This window comes from Gambusia affinis, linkage group LG17 (genome assembly GCF_019740435.1).
Source record: "Gambusia affinis linkage group LG17, SWU_Gaff_1.0, whole genome shotgun sequence".
Lineage (NCBI taxonomy): Eukaryota > Metazoa > Chordata > Actinopteri > Cyprinodontiformes > Poeciliidae > Gambusia > Gambusia affinis.
The window spans coordinates 26,108,708-26,122,676 of record NC_057884.1 but is presented as its reverse complement, the minus strand read 5'-3'; the positions used below and the strand labels follow the sequence as shown (position 1 = coordinate 26,122,676).

General features: G+C 48.1%; 1 protein-coding gene across 1 annotated transcript; it reads left to right on the top strand.

Moving 5' to 3' along the window:
• Positions 1–691: 691 nt before the first annotated feature.
• fer (fer (fps/fes related) tyrosine kinase) lies at positions 692–13,229 on the top strand. Its single transcript, XM_044096754.1, has 21 exons — positions 692–890; positions 2,067–2,193; positions 3,644–3,775; positions 3,848–4,021; positions 4,094–4,193; positions 4,278–4,461; positions 5,796–5,933; positions 6,011–6,130; positions 6,203–6,325; positions 6,443–6,629; positions 6,702–6,797; positions 6,881–7,087; positions 7,181–7,303; positions 11,440–11,496; positions 11,598–11,716; positions 11,790–11,884; positions 11,981–12,104; positions 12,182–12,336; positions 12,404–12,526; positions 12,601–12,738; positions 12,963–13,229. Exons 2-20 carry the CDS (start codon positions 2,125–2,127, stop codon positions 12,735–12,737), a joined length of 2,463 nt encoding a protein of 820 aa, XP_043952689.1. The 5' UTR covers positions 692–890; positions 2,067–2,124; the 3' UTR covers position 12,738; positions 12,963–13,229.
• The last annotated feature ends 740 nt before the right edge of the window (positions 13,230–13,969 follow it).

Below are 13,969 nucleotides of genomic sequence, written 5' to 3'. Positions count from 1 at the left end.
TGAAGCTGTGTTGAACGAAGGGCAGTGAACGCCTCATGTTTCTGGAACCAGTTGGACAGAAACTTTGATTGTTCCTTCATTCCTTTCCTTTCCAGCTCAGAGCTCCGCCCAGGGTGGGGGCTTACTGGTCTCACTGGTTCCATTAACAACCCTCCCCCCCTAGCTTGATCTGATCTGTTTTTCTTTATTGAAACTTTAATCAATAATAAAACTCGCAGTATTAAAACTAATTTACAGCCATCAATTAGATTTTAGTGATGATGGTGATAAAGATATAGAAATCATTTTCCAGTAAAGCGGTTTTATCTAATGCCCATCATTCTGCGCTCCATACCGCCCCCTGTGGTCGTTTTATAAAGATTAACTTATTAAACTGTTTAATTGCTTCCTGTTTAAATGTTTAGATGGATTTTATTTCTGTTTAGAGTTTATGCAGGTAATGTTTATGTCTTTATCTATGGTTTAGTGTTTGGTGTTCTTTGTTGTTCCGGACTTCAGAGTGTTTCTTAACCAGGAGGAGCCGGAGGTTCTGATTTCTCGGTTGTGAGGATTTGTTTCTGGTTTGGGAATAAAACATGGCGGAATGAAACATATGTCCTTTTTCTTTTTGTCTCTTGTTGTTTTCCTCACGTGACTGTTTTTTTTTCTTTTTACTGGCTCCTCCCACTTCATCCCGTCTCCCTCTCCCACTTCTTCCCGGTTTTCCGTTTCCGGCGGAAGCCCCTCCCTGTTAGCCGTTAGCTTTTTGCTCTGCATCCCGGACAGCAGAGCAAAAATACGGCAACGGAGCAGATAAACCCGGTGCAGAGGACGACATGAGTCCCGGGGAGGACCAGAGGGAAGCACGGTGACCAGACGGAGACTCTGCCGCCGCATTATCCAGTTTTCAGGTCAGTAAACGTAACAGAAAGCTCAGGGAAAACAGCGATCCCACTCCCGAACTGTGGCGGTCCCGGATTGCCATTCCTTCTCCGGCTGCTCGCTCCGCGTTCTGCGGGCTTCTGGGGACCGAATCGAGGACAGCAGCGGGGACACGTTCTACTAGAATGGACCCGATTTATTCAGGTTCTGAGCGTGTTGTGAGTTCAAAGGTGACGGACTTCAACTGGAGCAGTGGCAGCTATCTCCTAGCAGTAGCATGATAGCTCATCCTCCATTAGTTTGAATGGGGTTCAGGAGCTAAGGCTAGCGTAGCCTCGGCGTCCCTCCAGCTGGTGGCCTGGAAGTCCAGGCTGGACCCAGAGATGGTTGATCAGCTCCATCCCAGGAGGACGGGTTCTGACCCATCCTGGAGACGACACCGAGCCTATTCATTGGACCGGGTCTCAGTTCATCTTAGCAAAGCTGGAGAGAAGCAGCAGGTGAGGCCAAGTTCAAGTCCTCCTCAGGAATGCCCTCGGGGGTCAGGAGGGCCCGGTACCAGGCCCCATAGCACGGGCCAAGGGGATCCAGAAACACCAGCGCCAGAATTTGGTCCTCATTGCTGCAAGTGAGTCGAACTTGTTGCTGGTGAAAGTTGGACACTGGTTCTGTCCAGTACCTTCCTGTATAGGGCAGGTGTTGATCCGTTCTGGTGACCTCAGGATCTGGGCTCTGCAGTTTCCAGTGGTTCTGTTGGGTTCATCAGACCAGAACCTTCAGATGTCTCTGGACCGATTGACCGCCGCGGCGGATTGGCGTGAAGCTCTCGATTTATCATCAATCAGCCTCCTGCCCTCATTAAGGCCACCACGACCCAAAGAAGGAGGTCACAGAAACAACCTGCTGGAAGGAGTTTCCTTTTAGGGGCCCTGGGCTCTCAGAGACACAAGATCGCCCATCAGTGGGGCCCGCTGCTCCTCCACACCGAAAGGAGACGGTGATGGACAGACGCCCGGTCGGAATGGACCTTTCTTTGTTGAGCAGATCGGGTCCCACTGGGAGGTGAGACCCGATCTGCTCACCAGTGGGTCTGGAGCAGTGGGAGGCTTGGGAAGTGTGGGTCCAGATTCCGTGAACAGAACCATGAGGTTGCGACCTCAACTGGACCTAGTGGTTCTGGTTCTGACCCGTGCCCCTCTCCACAGGACGATGCCCTCGGGTTTTTCTGTGCTGCACTTCTAGAGACGGAACTGCCGATCCGGGATGGGATTTGGTCGGGATCTCATCAACTCCCACGAGGGATTGCTGAAGCTGCAGGACTGGGAGCTGAAGGTAAGATGGAGCCGGTTCTGGTCAGGATCCCCACTGGCCACAGCCTGTTCCGATGAACTGGACCGAGACGTCTGGGGTCTTCAGATCAGACCCGATAAGAACCAGCAGTCGGAACCGGTTGGGTCCTGAACTGATTTGGACTGGATGATCGCTCAGGAACCGTTTGTTTTATCGATTCTCTGATAAACCTTATCCAGCCCATATTTACTAATCACAATAATCAATATCTATCATTGATCCAATCAGGTATTTTACTGCCGATATTGATCACATGGATTGGCTGCAAATGTTCTTCTTTAATCATAAGCACCTGCAGGCCATAGCCGGTACTGCAACCAGTGATGACATCATGCTGGAACATGAGAAGGCTTTAAATCAGGGGTCTCAAACTCCAGGCCTCGAGGGCCGCAGTCCTGCAACTTTTAGATGAGCCTCTGCTGCACCTGAATAGAGTAATTAAGGTTCTGGAGAACTGATCTACACAAGGTGGAGGTAATTAAGTCGATTCATTCCAGTGTTTTGTACTTGAGGCTCATCTAAAAACTGCAGGACTGCGACTGGAGGACTGGAGTTTGAGACCCCTGCTTTAAATGAAGTAAAAAAATACTGAACATTAAAAATAAAGAAATACTAAAGTTAACATTCAAAGACAAATGCAAAATTGATTTCATCATAGCATGGCTAGCTGTCTGGTGCTTTAGCAACCTATGTTGTGCAAAGGATAAAATAATTTACCTATTTTTAAGAATAATTTATTAAACAAATGAATACAAACAGTCTGCTGCTTCATGTGTGACCTAAACTTAATTTTATATGAACATTAAAATGGCCTTAAAACTCTGAAATGGAAATAAACACGAGAGAATTTAAAGCTTTGAACAGGCAGAACTGTTGAAGAGCATTTCCACTGCTACAGAGCAGAGCATTGTGGGAAGAAGCATCTCAGCTGTTCCTGTGTTGGTCCGCCATGTTGGTGAGGGCAGGGTGCATCCAGTGATGACACACCAGAGAGATGGCATCTCTGGTGCTGCAGGCCGCTACGTTTGAGGTGATCAGCGATCACCAATCAAATACTTTTCCATGAAAATCAGCCGATCGATCGGCAGACCACTACGATCAATACATTTCTAGTTTCAACACTGTGATAAAACAACCACAAGTGTTGACATTCCTTCAGTCTTATGTGGCATCTGTGACCCGCCTGGCGCCTCGCTATCGGACCTGATGCAGGCCGACCGGTCCGGTCCAGTCCGGTCCAGTCCGGTCCGGACACGAGCTAACTGGTGCCGTGTGCCCTCGACAAATGCCACAGTCAGCCATGTGTGGCGTAGGGGAACGGGTCACTACAGGTCTGTGTCTCACCTGACTTTTGGCATCAGGAATCGGTGAGGAGCAGACCGGTTCTGACCCGTCAGCTGTAGCTGAACCTGTGTGCTCTGGCGCCCTCTAGCTGCTGGAGACGGTGAAGCGCTTCATGACGCTGCGGGTGAAGAGTGATAAGGAGTATGCCGCCCTGCTGCTCAGCATGACTCAGCAAACAGAGAAGCAGGAAGCCGCCGACTACGTGAGCACAGTCAGCAAGGTAAGGTGCTCACCTGTTGCCCAGAGGGCGGGGCTTGTGGGCCAGCCCCTCTCAGTACGGTGGCTCTGTCAGTCGTGGTCTCAGGTGATCCGTCAGACGGAGGCGTTGGGTCACATCATGAGGAGCCACGCTGACGACCTGAACTCTGGCCCGCTGCACCGCCTCGCCACGCTGATTCGGGACAAGCAGCAGGTGAAGAAGAGCTACCAGAGTCTTCATCAGCAGCTGGAGAGCCACAACCACAAGGTAACCCGGGATTCGTTCAGGTCGGGGCGGCTCGGCTCTCGAATCAGACACAAGCTTGTCTGTTATTGCTAGGTAACCAAAAATGACCTGGAGAAGTTGAAGGCCTCCTACCGTCAGCTGAGCCGCGACGCCAACAACGCCAAGGAGAAGTACCGAGAGGCGTTATCCAAAGGTCGGTCCTGGTTCGGATGCAACCTGCCGCGGACTGCGCTTCCTGTTGCCCTGACCGCCACGTCCCTTACTCTCCCAATCACAGGCCGGGAAGCAGAGCGGGCTCGCGAACGTTACGACAAAGCTACAGCGAAGCTCCATAACCTCCACAATAACTACGTGTTGGCGGTGTGCGGCGCCCGAACGCAGCAGGAGAACCACCGCGAGCGGGCGGCGCCAGCACTGCTTGATGCGCTGCAGAGGATGCAGGAGGACATGACGCTGGCACTGTGAGTCACATGACCCCACCCACAGAGAGGGCTGGGCGATATGAGGAACAGCTAATATTCTAACATTTATTGATATTTCATGATACACGACACATTTCACAATATGTTTCAATAATCTCGGATGCTATTTTAAACTATAAAACCTTTTCAGCACGACGTTCCCATCGCCCTGCTGCAGAGCAAAAAGCTGGCAACCATCAAGCTAAATCTTAAATATACAGTGATGTATAAAAACAAAAATGATGAAGCTAGTAATAGTCACTATGACAAAAGTTTTAATTAAGAGAAAAATAGTGAGGGAGAGGAAAGTAGTTCAGTTTTGCTAGCTTGACTTTACAACCATCACAAGTAGATATGCTGCGTTTGGGTTCAGTTACGGTATAAAAAATGGTGACCTAAACACCAGCAGGTGTTAAAATTAGCTAATCTAGCAACGCCAGTTTCGGGATAACTGATAGCAGCGGGAGCTAACCCACTACATGAAACTGACGGACTGAATGTTCTGTTCTTTGTGTGGGAAATGTCTGAGTGTTTTATGATGTCAGTTGCTATGCCAACCAGTCTGCGTGTAACGTAGAAAAAAGCATGGATGTTTTTGAGTTAGAAAAGTCAGATAAAAGTCCAACAGGTTCTGGTCGGTTCCAGAGTCCAGACACACGGCAGGAGCAACACACCACACAAGAACCGGGTCCATTCAGAATATCCCAGTTCTAAAAGAAAATCCAGTAAAACCCCCAGCAGACCAAACATGAATCTAGAATAATCAAGCAGTAGTGAAAGTTAGAGGTTCATTTTAATCTATAAAAGACGAAACAAAAAGAAAAACCGTTTGATAAAAGAGGCGGGAGCAGCAGCTCTATTTGCTGCTCTATGTACTAAACCGGACTCTCAGTTGTCATGACAACAGTTTGGGATTCCCTCCGTTCTTAGGTCACCGCGCTCTGATTGGCTGCCTGTCACATCCAACAGGCTGCAATAATCTGGCCAAGACCAAGTTGAATATGTTGATTTTTAGATGTGAGCGGTCCGATGTTCCAACGTAAGGAACCTCACAGGCAGGATGAGGGTTAGGATTTGTTTAAAATTGGGCCAAGTGACCTGGGCTTTAGCAGAGCCAACAAGCCTCATGTGACCCCCCCACACACATGAGAGGGGGGGTCACATGACTGCCCCGCCCCCCACCGCTGGGATAAAGCACCCTCGCACTGAATTAGATGCTGAAAACTATTTCTGAATTTACACTGGATGGTTGATAAAACCAGTTTAACCATTATAAATAGAAAAACTCACCGACCCTACCCTGCAGTACTGTCAGGTGCCTCTGTGTCCTCTAGTAAAAGTATCCTGGAGGAGTACTGTGAGATCAGCAGTCTGCTGACGGAGGAAGTCGTCGGCGTCCATCGAGAGATCTCGGCGTCCGTCCAGCAGATCGACCCGCTGGCCGAGTACCAGCATTTCATCGACGCCTACAGGTTAGTCCGGCCCTGGCTGGCGGTGGCTGTGGTGATGCCCGGTCGCCGTAGTAACCGCCCATTCGTCCCGTGGTCAGGTCGCCGGTGCCACCGGAGGCGAACGTGGAGTTCGACGCTTCCCTATTGGACGAGACGGAAAACATCCCGGCCAACGAGATCCTGTGGAACACGCTGACCGCAGACAGCTTGCAGAACACGTGAGCGCCTACTGCATTAAAGCATTTCCTGTGACCTTCCAGAGTAAAAGCCTGCTCTGACCTCCTGTCCAGGTTATCGTGGAAGACGGAGGAGTTGGCGCTGACCCAGAAGAACCTGCAGGAGAAGGAGACGCTGGCAGACGACCTGGAGGCCCGGATCCAGACCAGCCAGCAGAACGCCGACAGGAAGAGCGAGTGAGTGAAGGGGGCGGGGCCAGGCCTCACCTGGCTGGGCGAAGTGGGCGGGGCCAGGCCTCACCTGGCTGGGCGAAGTGGGCGAGGCCAGGCCTCACCTGTCTGTCTCACCTGCAGCTGCGTCCTGCTGCTGAGCCAGAAGCTGTCCCTGCTGGAGCTGCGTCAGGCCGTCCAATCGCTGCGCAGCTCAGAGGCCTGCCTCCTCTCCCAGAAGGCCTTGCTGGACGCCAAGATGGCCGCCGCGGTCGCCTCCCCACCGCCAGCGCTGCAGTATGAGGACGACACGCGCTCGGTGTCGTCGACGGTGGGTGAAGCTGCCGTTTCCCAGCGATGGCAGCCGGCTCTCCTCCTGACCTCTGACCTCTGTGCCCTGTAGGACAAGAAGGAGAAGAGCTCTCGCTTTGACACGCTGCGCCACTCGCTGGCTGGCATGATGCGCTCGCCCAAAGCCATGCTGGGCTCCTCCACTTCGGTGGGTTGTCCTTCCACAGCGTTTTCTGTCTGTCCTTTGGTCTCGCTGGTCACGTCTTCTTCTTCTGGCCTTCGCTTGAGCAGCAGTTCTTTGATGTGATTCCCACGTCGGAGCGTCCCCTGGCGGAGCAGGAGTGGTACCACGGAGCCATCCCTCGCACCGAGGCTCAGGAGTTGCTACGGCAACAGGGGGACTTCCTGGTGAGGGAGAGCCACGGGAAGCCGGGCGAGTACGTCCTGTCGGTGTTCTCCGACGACCAGAGGCGGCACTTCATCATCCAGTTCGCCGATGTACGTATTCTCACGCTGGGCCCACCGGAGCAGGTGGGGTCAGAGGTCACTGAACCCACCGCCGGCTCCTCTCTCTCGCTCTCTCTCTGGTAGAGTCAGTACCGGTTTGAAGGGACGGGCTTCCCCACCATCCCTCAGCTCATCGAGCATCACTTCTCCTCCAAGCAGGTCATCACCAAGAAGTCTGGCGTCGTCCTGCTCAACCCGGTCGTCAAGGTAACCCGCCATCACACACCTGCACAGGTGTGTGATAAATGGGCCAAATTTTACTGACAGCAAGCCAATCAAATCACCGACCCGACTGACCGTTAGCCCCGCCCAGGTCGGGTCCGGCTCTGTGAGGATCGGTACCTCCAGTAAACCCGGCGGGCCGCGGCCGTCTGTCATAGGGTTGTATCAAAAGATGTTAAGATGACAGGAAATGTCAAATATTACTGGGTGGATATGTGTGACTGGAGAACAATTTTTAAACCCACAACTTCAGTCTTAAAAACAACAAAAAATCTGATTAAAATTGTTAATAATTTGCTCTTCTGTTAACCCAAATTCAGTCAGCAGAACTTCAGGGGCCATAAATCAGGGTTTTCGCCACTGTATTAAAGGAGTTGCTTATTTTTGTTTTTAGAAAAATAATTAAATAAATAAAAAAACATTGCTTAATTTTTTTTGTTTTTTTTATTTAAATAAGCCGGACACCAAGTGTCTCTGCTGCGCCGAGCGTTTCTCTGGCCGCACAGATTTAATCCTGAAATCTGGAGTATTTTCTATTCCTGCAGATGCTTCATCTCTTCAGTACCTCAGTGTGAATCATGAACAAAGTGTTATGTGGGTCGTTTCCATCTCCAAAGGCAGCAGCACCTCCAGAGCCCACAGGGGACAAGGTGGAAGGCTCTCAACTCGCTGCCCAGCGTGTGGCGCCGTCGGCCCTGTAAACTTCATGCCTGTGTTCTGATTGGTCGGCTAACAACAAGCGCTAACCTCTTCATGCAGGTTCAGCTGGTTTTATATTATTTTATTATTAGTAGTAGTAGTATTTTTCCATTTACATGAAACATCAAACCATATCAGGAGCTTTGTTCACGTCGAGAGTTAAAACATGAAAAACTCTGCAAAACTCTGGCAACCAAAAGTTTCTGACTTTTATTAAAACTCAATAGACAGAAATGTTAGAGCTGCTGAAGCCACATTGAATTAAATCTCAGTTTGTTGCTCATCTCTGCTCAGAGCAGCAGATTGAACTGATCCTGCAGGGCCGGTCCAAGGCTGCATGAGGCCTGGGGCAGAATCTGACTTAGGGGCCCCTTTTGCTGCTAAAACATCAGCAGCTCTAACAGCTTTTCAACATGGACTTAGTGAAATCTGGAAGGGGGGAGTGTTTTAATTGTCTGAGCAATAAGTGATATAAGTAGAAATATTTAGAGCAAACAGCTAAAACCTAGAAATTAAACTCAGTATTGGATTGCAGCTAAAAAGTAATAAAAAGTAATACTGACAGAAATAAAACACTTCGGGCGTGCTGTGGTGACCTAGGGGACAGCGCGACCCACATTTGGAGGCCATCAGTCCTCGATACGGCGGTCGCGGGTTCGATTCCCAGACCCGGCCGATGTTTGCCGCATGTCTTCCCCCCTCTGCTTCCCCCTTCCTGTCAGCCTACTTTCGAATAAGGGACACTTATGTCTTTTGGACCGGAGTTTCTTACATTTACAGATGGGATGAATCAACAGGTTCTACTTGGGACGTCTCTCCTTAGCACTTCATTTAAGCCACCTGCCTCTGATTTCCCAGAGGATCCATCACTCTGTGTTTCTGAGGGTCCAGATATTATTTTTACACCCGTCTTCCCCCAGAATGTGTCTGGCCCCCCGGCACTGTAAAACAGGACATTACCTGTCCGGATTACTACAAGAAAAGTTACAAAAAACAGAAACATAAAATACTTTGGACCTAATTCAAACCTCAGACTGAAGAACGTTTGGCCTCCAAGTCACTAAAACTTAAACTCTTTTAAATCCCAGATCTCTCTGTGCTAAATCTCTATTAATCAATGATTTCATCACTGAACATAATATCGATGTTATGTTCCTGACAGAAACATGGTTGAATTACAATAATGAATCGATCGTACTAATTGAATCTGCGCCTCCTAACTATAGTTTCTTAAGTGAGAATAGAAAACATAAAAAAGGAGGAGGCGTGGCTTCAATATTTAAGAAAACCGTAAATAGTAGTAAAATTTCTTTGGGTCACTTCACCTCTTTTGAGTATCTTGGAATTGAGATTAAAGGCCTCAAACGGACTTTAACACTAACTTTATACAAAACTCCAACATATGTGGAAAATTTCTTTACTGAGTTGAATGAACTTCTATCTCTCATATGTATTAATTATGATTGTTTAATAATTGTTGGTGATTTTAACGTTCATGTTGACAAACCCCAAGACAGAGGGGATAAAAATCTCTCTAATATCTTAGAGACTTTTGGTCGAACACAACATGTCAAACAAGCAACACACTCAAGGACACACACTGGACCTGATTATCAGTCAGGGTGTGAATATTTCCAATGTCTCTGTAACTGATGGCGCCCTGTCGCATCACTTCCTGTTATCTTTGAAAGTTCTTTATCCTTTAATCCACTTGGACAAACAGCAACCATCACAAAACGTTCTCTCACAGAAAACACAGCAGAAACATTTAAGCAAATCTACTCTTCTTCCTCACTCTTAAGCTGTAATGATGTAGATAAGTTGGTAAATGATTTTCAGTCTAAAGTTTCAGATTTCATTGATTCCATTAAAATGAAGGTTGTGTCTGGTAAGAAGAAATCTCCATGGAGAAATGCACAAACAGTTCGATCTGCAAGACAACGAAATGTCATAAAACTCAACTTCACGTTCATTATGACATCTATAAATAAAATCTACGTTACTATCATTTAACACTCAAACATGCAAGACAGGCTTTCTTTGCAGATGTCATAAACAAAAACATTAACAATGCTCCAGTTTTATTAGCAACAGTTGACAGGCTCACAAATCCTCCTATCACGTTACCTGAATTTCAGTCTATTGCCGCCTGCAACCAGTTTTCCAGTTTCTTTTCAGAGAAAATTCAAAAAATCAGAGGATTAATCTGCACATCCACTATAAAGTCAGAACCAACACTGAACCCAAACAAAACAAATACAGGAAAAATGACCCAATTTCAACTAGTTAATTATAAAACCCTAGAGGAAATTATAAGTCAATTAAGCTCCAGTTCCTGCTGTCTGGATGTTCTAGATCTATAACTCTAGAACATTTCTTTAAGAAAGTTCTGCCTGTTGTTGCTATTGATCTGATCCAAATAGTAACTCATCGTTTCTCATCAGGTTTTGAAAACAGCAGTAATCAAACCACTGATAAAAAGAACAATCTAGATAAATCACTACTGCAGAATTACAGGCCGACCTCTGACCTCTGACCTCCCATTCATCAGTAAAATTATTGAAAAAGCTGTTTAAACCGTCAAATAGCTTCCTAACGATAACCAACTGCTTTGACTCCTTCCAGTCTGGTAACCAGAACCAGAACCAGAACCAAACGAGGAGAAGCAGCATTCAGCATCTATGCACCACAAATCTGGAACAAACTTCCAGAAAACTGTAAAACAGCTGAAACGCTGACTTCCTTTAAATCTCAACTAAAAACCCACTTGTTTAGTTTTATTTGAAATGTAATCAATTGCTAATTTATTGACGGAATCTGATTTAATGTTGTGTTTTGATTGTTGATTCTATGTTGCATTGTGTTTCTGTGTTTGATTTGAGCACTTTGAGATGCCTTGATGCTGAAATGATATGCTAATAAAATTTGATTGATTTGATTGATTAACTAGAGCCCACAAAAAGACCCCCTGGTGGGAAAAAGAAAAAAGAAAAGAAATAAAACACTTCGGCCAACCGGAACCACAGACAGAGCCGGGCGCTGGCAGCGTGTTGAGATGGAAATGCTGCACATAATTCTTTGTTCACAAAGATAAATTATTCTCAACGCTCTCCTATAGTAACGGCTCACATTGGGCTGCGTGAGCTGAGCTAATGCAGTGGGTTTTAAACTCGATGAATTCAGGTGGTTGATATAAATACCCATACAGGTGAGTCTATGCCCAGTTTGAGTGAAAGCAGCAGGTAAACTTTAAAGATCCAGCTGCGCCAGCGTGTGATTGGTCCGCACTCCGGCTTCAGACCGAGTTCAATGCGTGAACTCTGGTTACACATCTGGGACTTTGGGCAGCGATGAAGAACCAACGGGAACGAACACGGCAGCTGCCCCGAGCCGCCATCTTGAATGTCTGGTTTCCTCTTCAGGACAAGAAGTGGATCCTGAACCATGAAGACGTCGTGCTGGGAGAGCTACTAGGAAAGGTGACCTCACTTCCTGTTTCCACCCACCATCTGTCACCTCATGCCATACCTAGATGCACCCATCTGTTCCCGTGTCCCATAATGCCTTTGCCTGTTGCCAGGGTAACTTTGGCGAGGTCTTCAAAGGAACTTTGCAGCGAGACAAAGTGCCTGTTGCTGTCAAAACATGTAAAGAGGATTTACCTCCGGAGCTGAAGATCCGCTTCCTGTCTGAGGCCAGGTGAGCTCTCAGGTCGGTTCAAACCACCAATCACAGAAGAAAACCGCTAAAGCTCTCACCTGATTGGCTGCAGAATCCTCAAGCAATACGACCATCCCAACATCGTGAAGCTGATCGGCGTCTGCACTCAGAGGCAACCCATCTACATCGTCATGGAGCTGGTTTCAGGTGGGTGGAGCCTCCACTTCCTACTGGCCAGCCATCTGCTGTTGGCTTCCTATTGGCAGTAACCGAGGAGTTCCTTTGATGCTTCTTCTCCACCAGGCGGGGACTTCCTGTCCTTCCTGAGGAAGAAGAAAGACGAGCTGAAGACGAAGCAGCTGGTTCGCTTCGCTGTGGACGCTGCTGCCGGCATGGCGTACCTGGAGAGTAAAAACTGCATCCACAGGTGAGTACGGCTCAGGCGAGCGCTCCACCACCGTAGGCGTGGTGGAGCGCTGTGTGACCGTGACCTTTGACCCCCAGGGACCTGGCCGCCAGGAACTGTCTGGTCGGAGAAAGCAACGTGTTGAAGATCAGCGACTTCGGGATGAGCCGGCAGGAAGATGACGGCGTTTATTCTTCTTCTGGACTCAAGCAGATTCCCATCAAGTGGACGGCACCCGAAGCCCTGAACTACGGTAACACCTGGCCACGCCCACACTTGAACCCTTCGGTGACTGGCTGCTGACGGACTGTCCTCCGCAGGTCGCTACAGCTCAGAGAGCGACGTGTGGAGCTACGGCATCCTGCTGTGGGAGACCTTCAGCCTGGGGGTGTGTCCGTACCCGGGGATGACCAATCAGCAGGCCAGGGAGCAGGTGGAGAAAGGTAAACGGGCGCCGCTGCCTGTCACCACCATCAAAGGATTAACGGTGACCGCAGAGATGTTTTTTGGTTGCCAGGCTACAGGATGTCGTGTCCTCAGCGTTGCCCTGACGACGTGTACAAAGTGATGCAGCGCTGCTGGCAGTACAGCCCAGAGGACCGGCCCAAGTTCTCCGAGCTGCAAAGAGACCTGGTGGCCATCAAGAGGAAGTGAGGTGAGGCCACGCCCAAAGGGGGCGGGGCCTGGGTTACAACAAAACGTAAACAAACGGTGCCTAAATAAACAATTCAGCCATTTTTTATAGACACAATGTGAAGATGTGCCACTTAGCCCCTCCCCCAGAACGCTTCCTGGACTGTAACCATGGTGACGGAAGTTTCCATGTTAAAACTCCTGTTTTTCTCCTTTATTTATTTTTTAATTTGTTTTTATTTCCAGAAGCCAGCAGTCAGTCGCCTCAGGCCCCGCCCAGTCTGCCTTCCACTAAACTTTCCCTCTAAATGGCATCGCTTAGTTGTCATGGTAATAAACCATGACTCCTGATTGGTTGGCATCATTTTCTGGGCTTTGTGAGAACTGAGCGCCACCTACTGTCACAGTAAATGAACTCCAGTGTTTTGTTGTTTTCAGCACTAATCGTTTCCTTTATAAACTTGTTATAAAACATTTGTATCATTTATAATGAAAATAAATCATAAGACTTCATAAGTTTGTCTGGTTTAATGAAGGTGAAAGAGCTCTGACCTTTGACCTCCTGTGTGTATGGCTCAGCAACATGAAACCATAAATGGTGTAGAGAAATAATAAAATAATAGTAAACAATACTAACCCTGAAGACAACAATGAAACATCTGCTAGTTTGAGAGCAGGAAAGAAACTCTTCTGGTCCAGTAAACCCAGAACCGGCTGCAGAACCCAGAGCAGAACCCGGTAGGCCACGCCCCCAAGAAGGCCCTGGCCCCGGGTACCCTAACCTTAACCTGGAGATATTTGGCTGTTCAGATATTTTCCTGTGACTAGTTGGGTTCAGAGTAAAATTTGATGTAATCACATGTTCAGAGAAACAAAAATGATTTTGATACTTTACACTTGAAAGTTGATTTGTTTTTTATTTGCTCAGTGAACACTGCTGTATTTCCAAGATAGCGGGGGGTTTTTATGATCTGTCAAAAATACAGATTAAAGTGTAGTATCTTTGGGCGTGCTGTGGTGGCGTAGGGCAGTAGCCCCCAACCGTTATAGTACAGCGGACCGGTCAACTCTTCGTAAATTTTCTACAGGGGGATCGGAACCGATGCAGTTGTATCTTACTCATTCTGCTGCATGTTGGCGCGCAAGACATAGATGTTACAGACAGCATCCGATTTAGGATTTTCAAAATAAAAGCTCCTCCAGACTCAACACAGAGAACGGACATATTTAATGATTTCTTGCGCAGCCCGGTA

Coding starts and splice junctions, on each gene's coding strand:
- fer (XM_044096754.1), top strand. CDS start 2,125: ATGGGATTTGGTCGGGATCTCATCAACTCCCACGAGGGATTGCTGAAG. Junction 3,776..3,847: donor ACGTGAGCACAGTCAGCAAG/GTAAGGTGCTCA, acceptor TGGCTCTGTCAG/TCGTGGTCTCAGGTGATCCG. Junction 5,934..6,010: donor CATTTCATCGACGCCTACAG/GTTAGTCCGGCC, acceptor TCCCGTGGTCAG/GTCGCCGGTGCCACCGGAGG.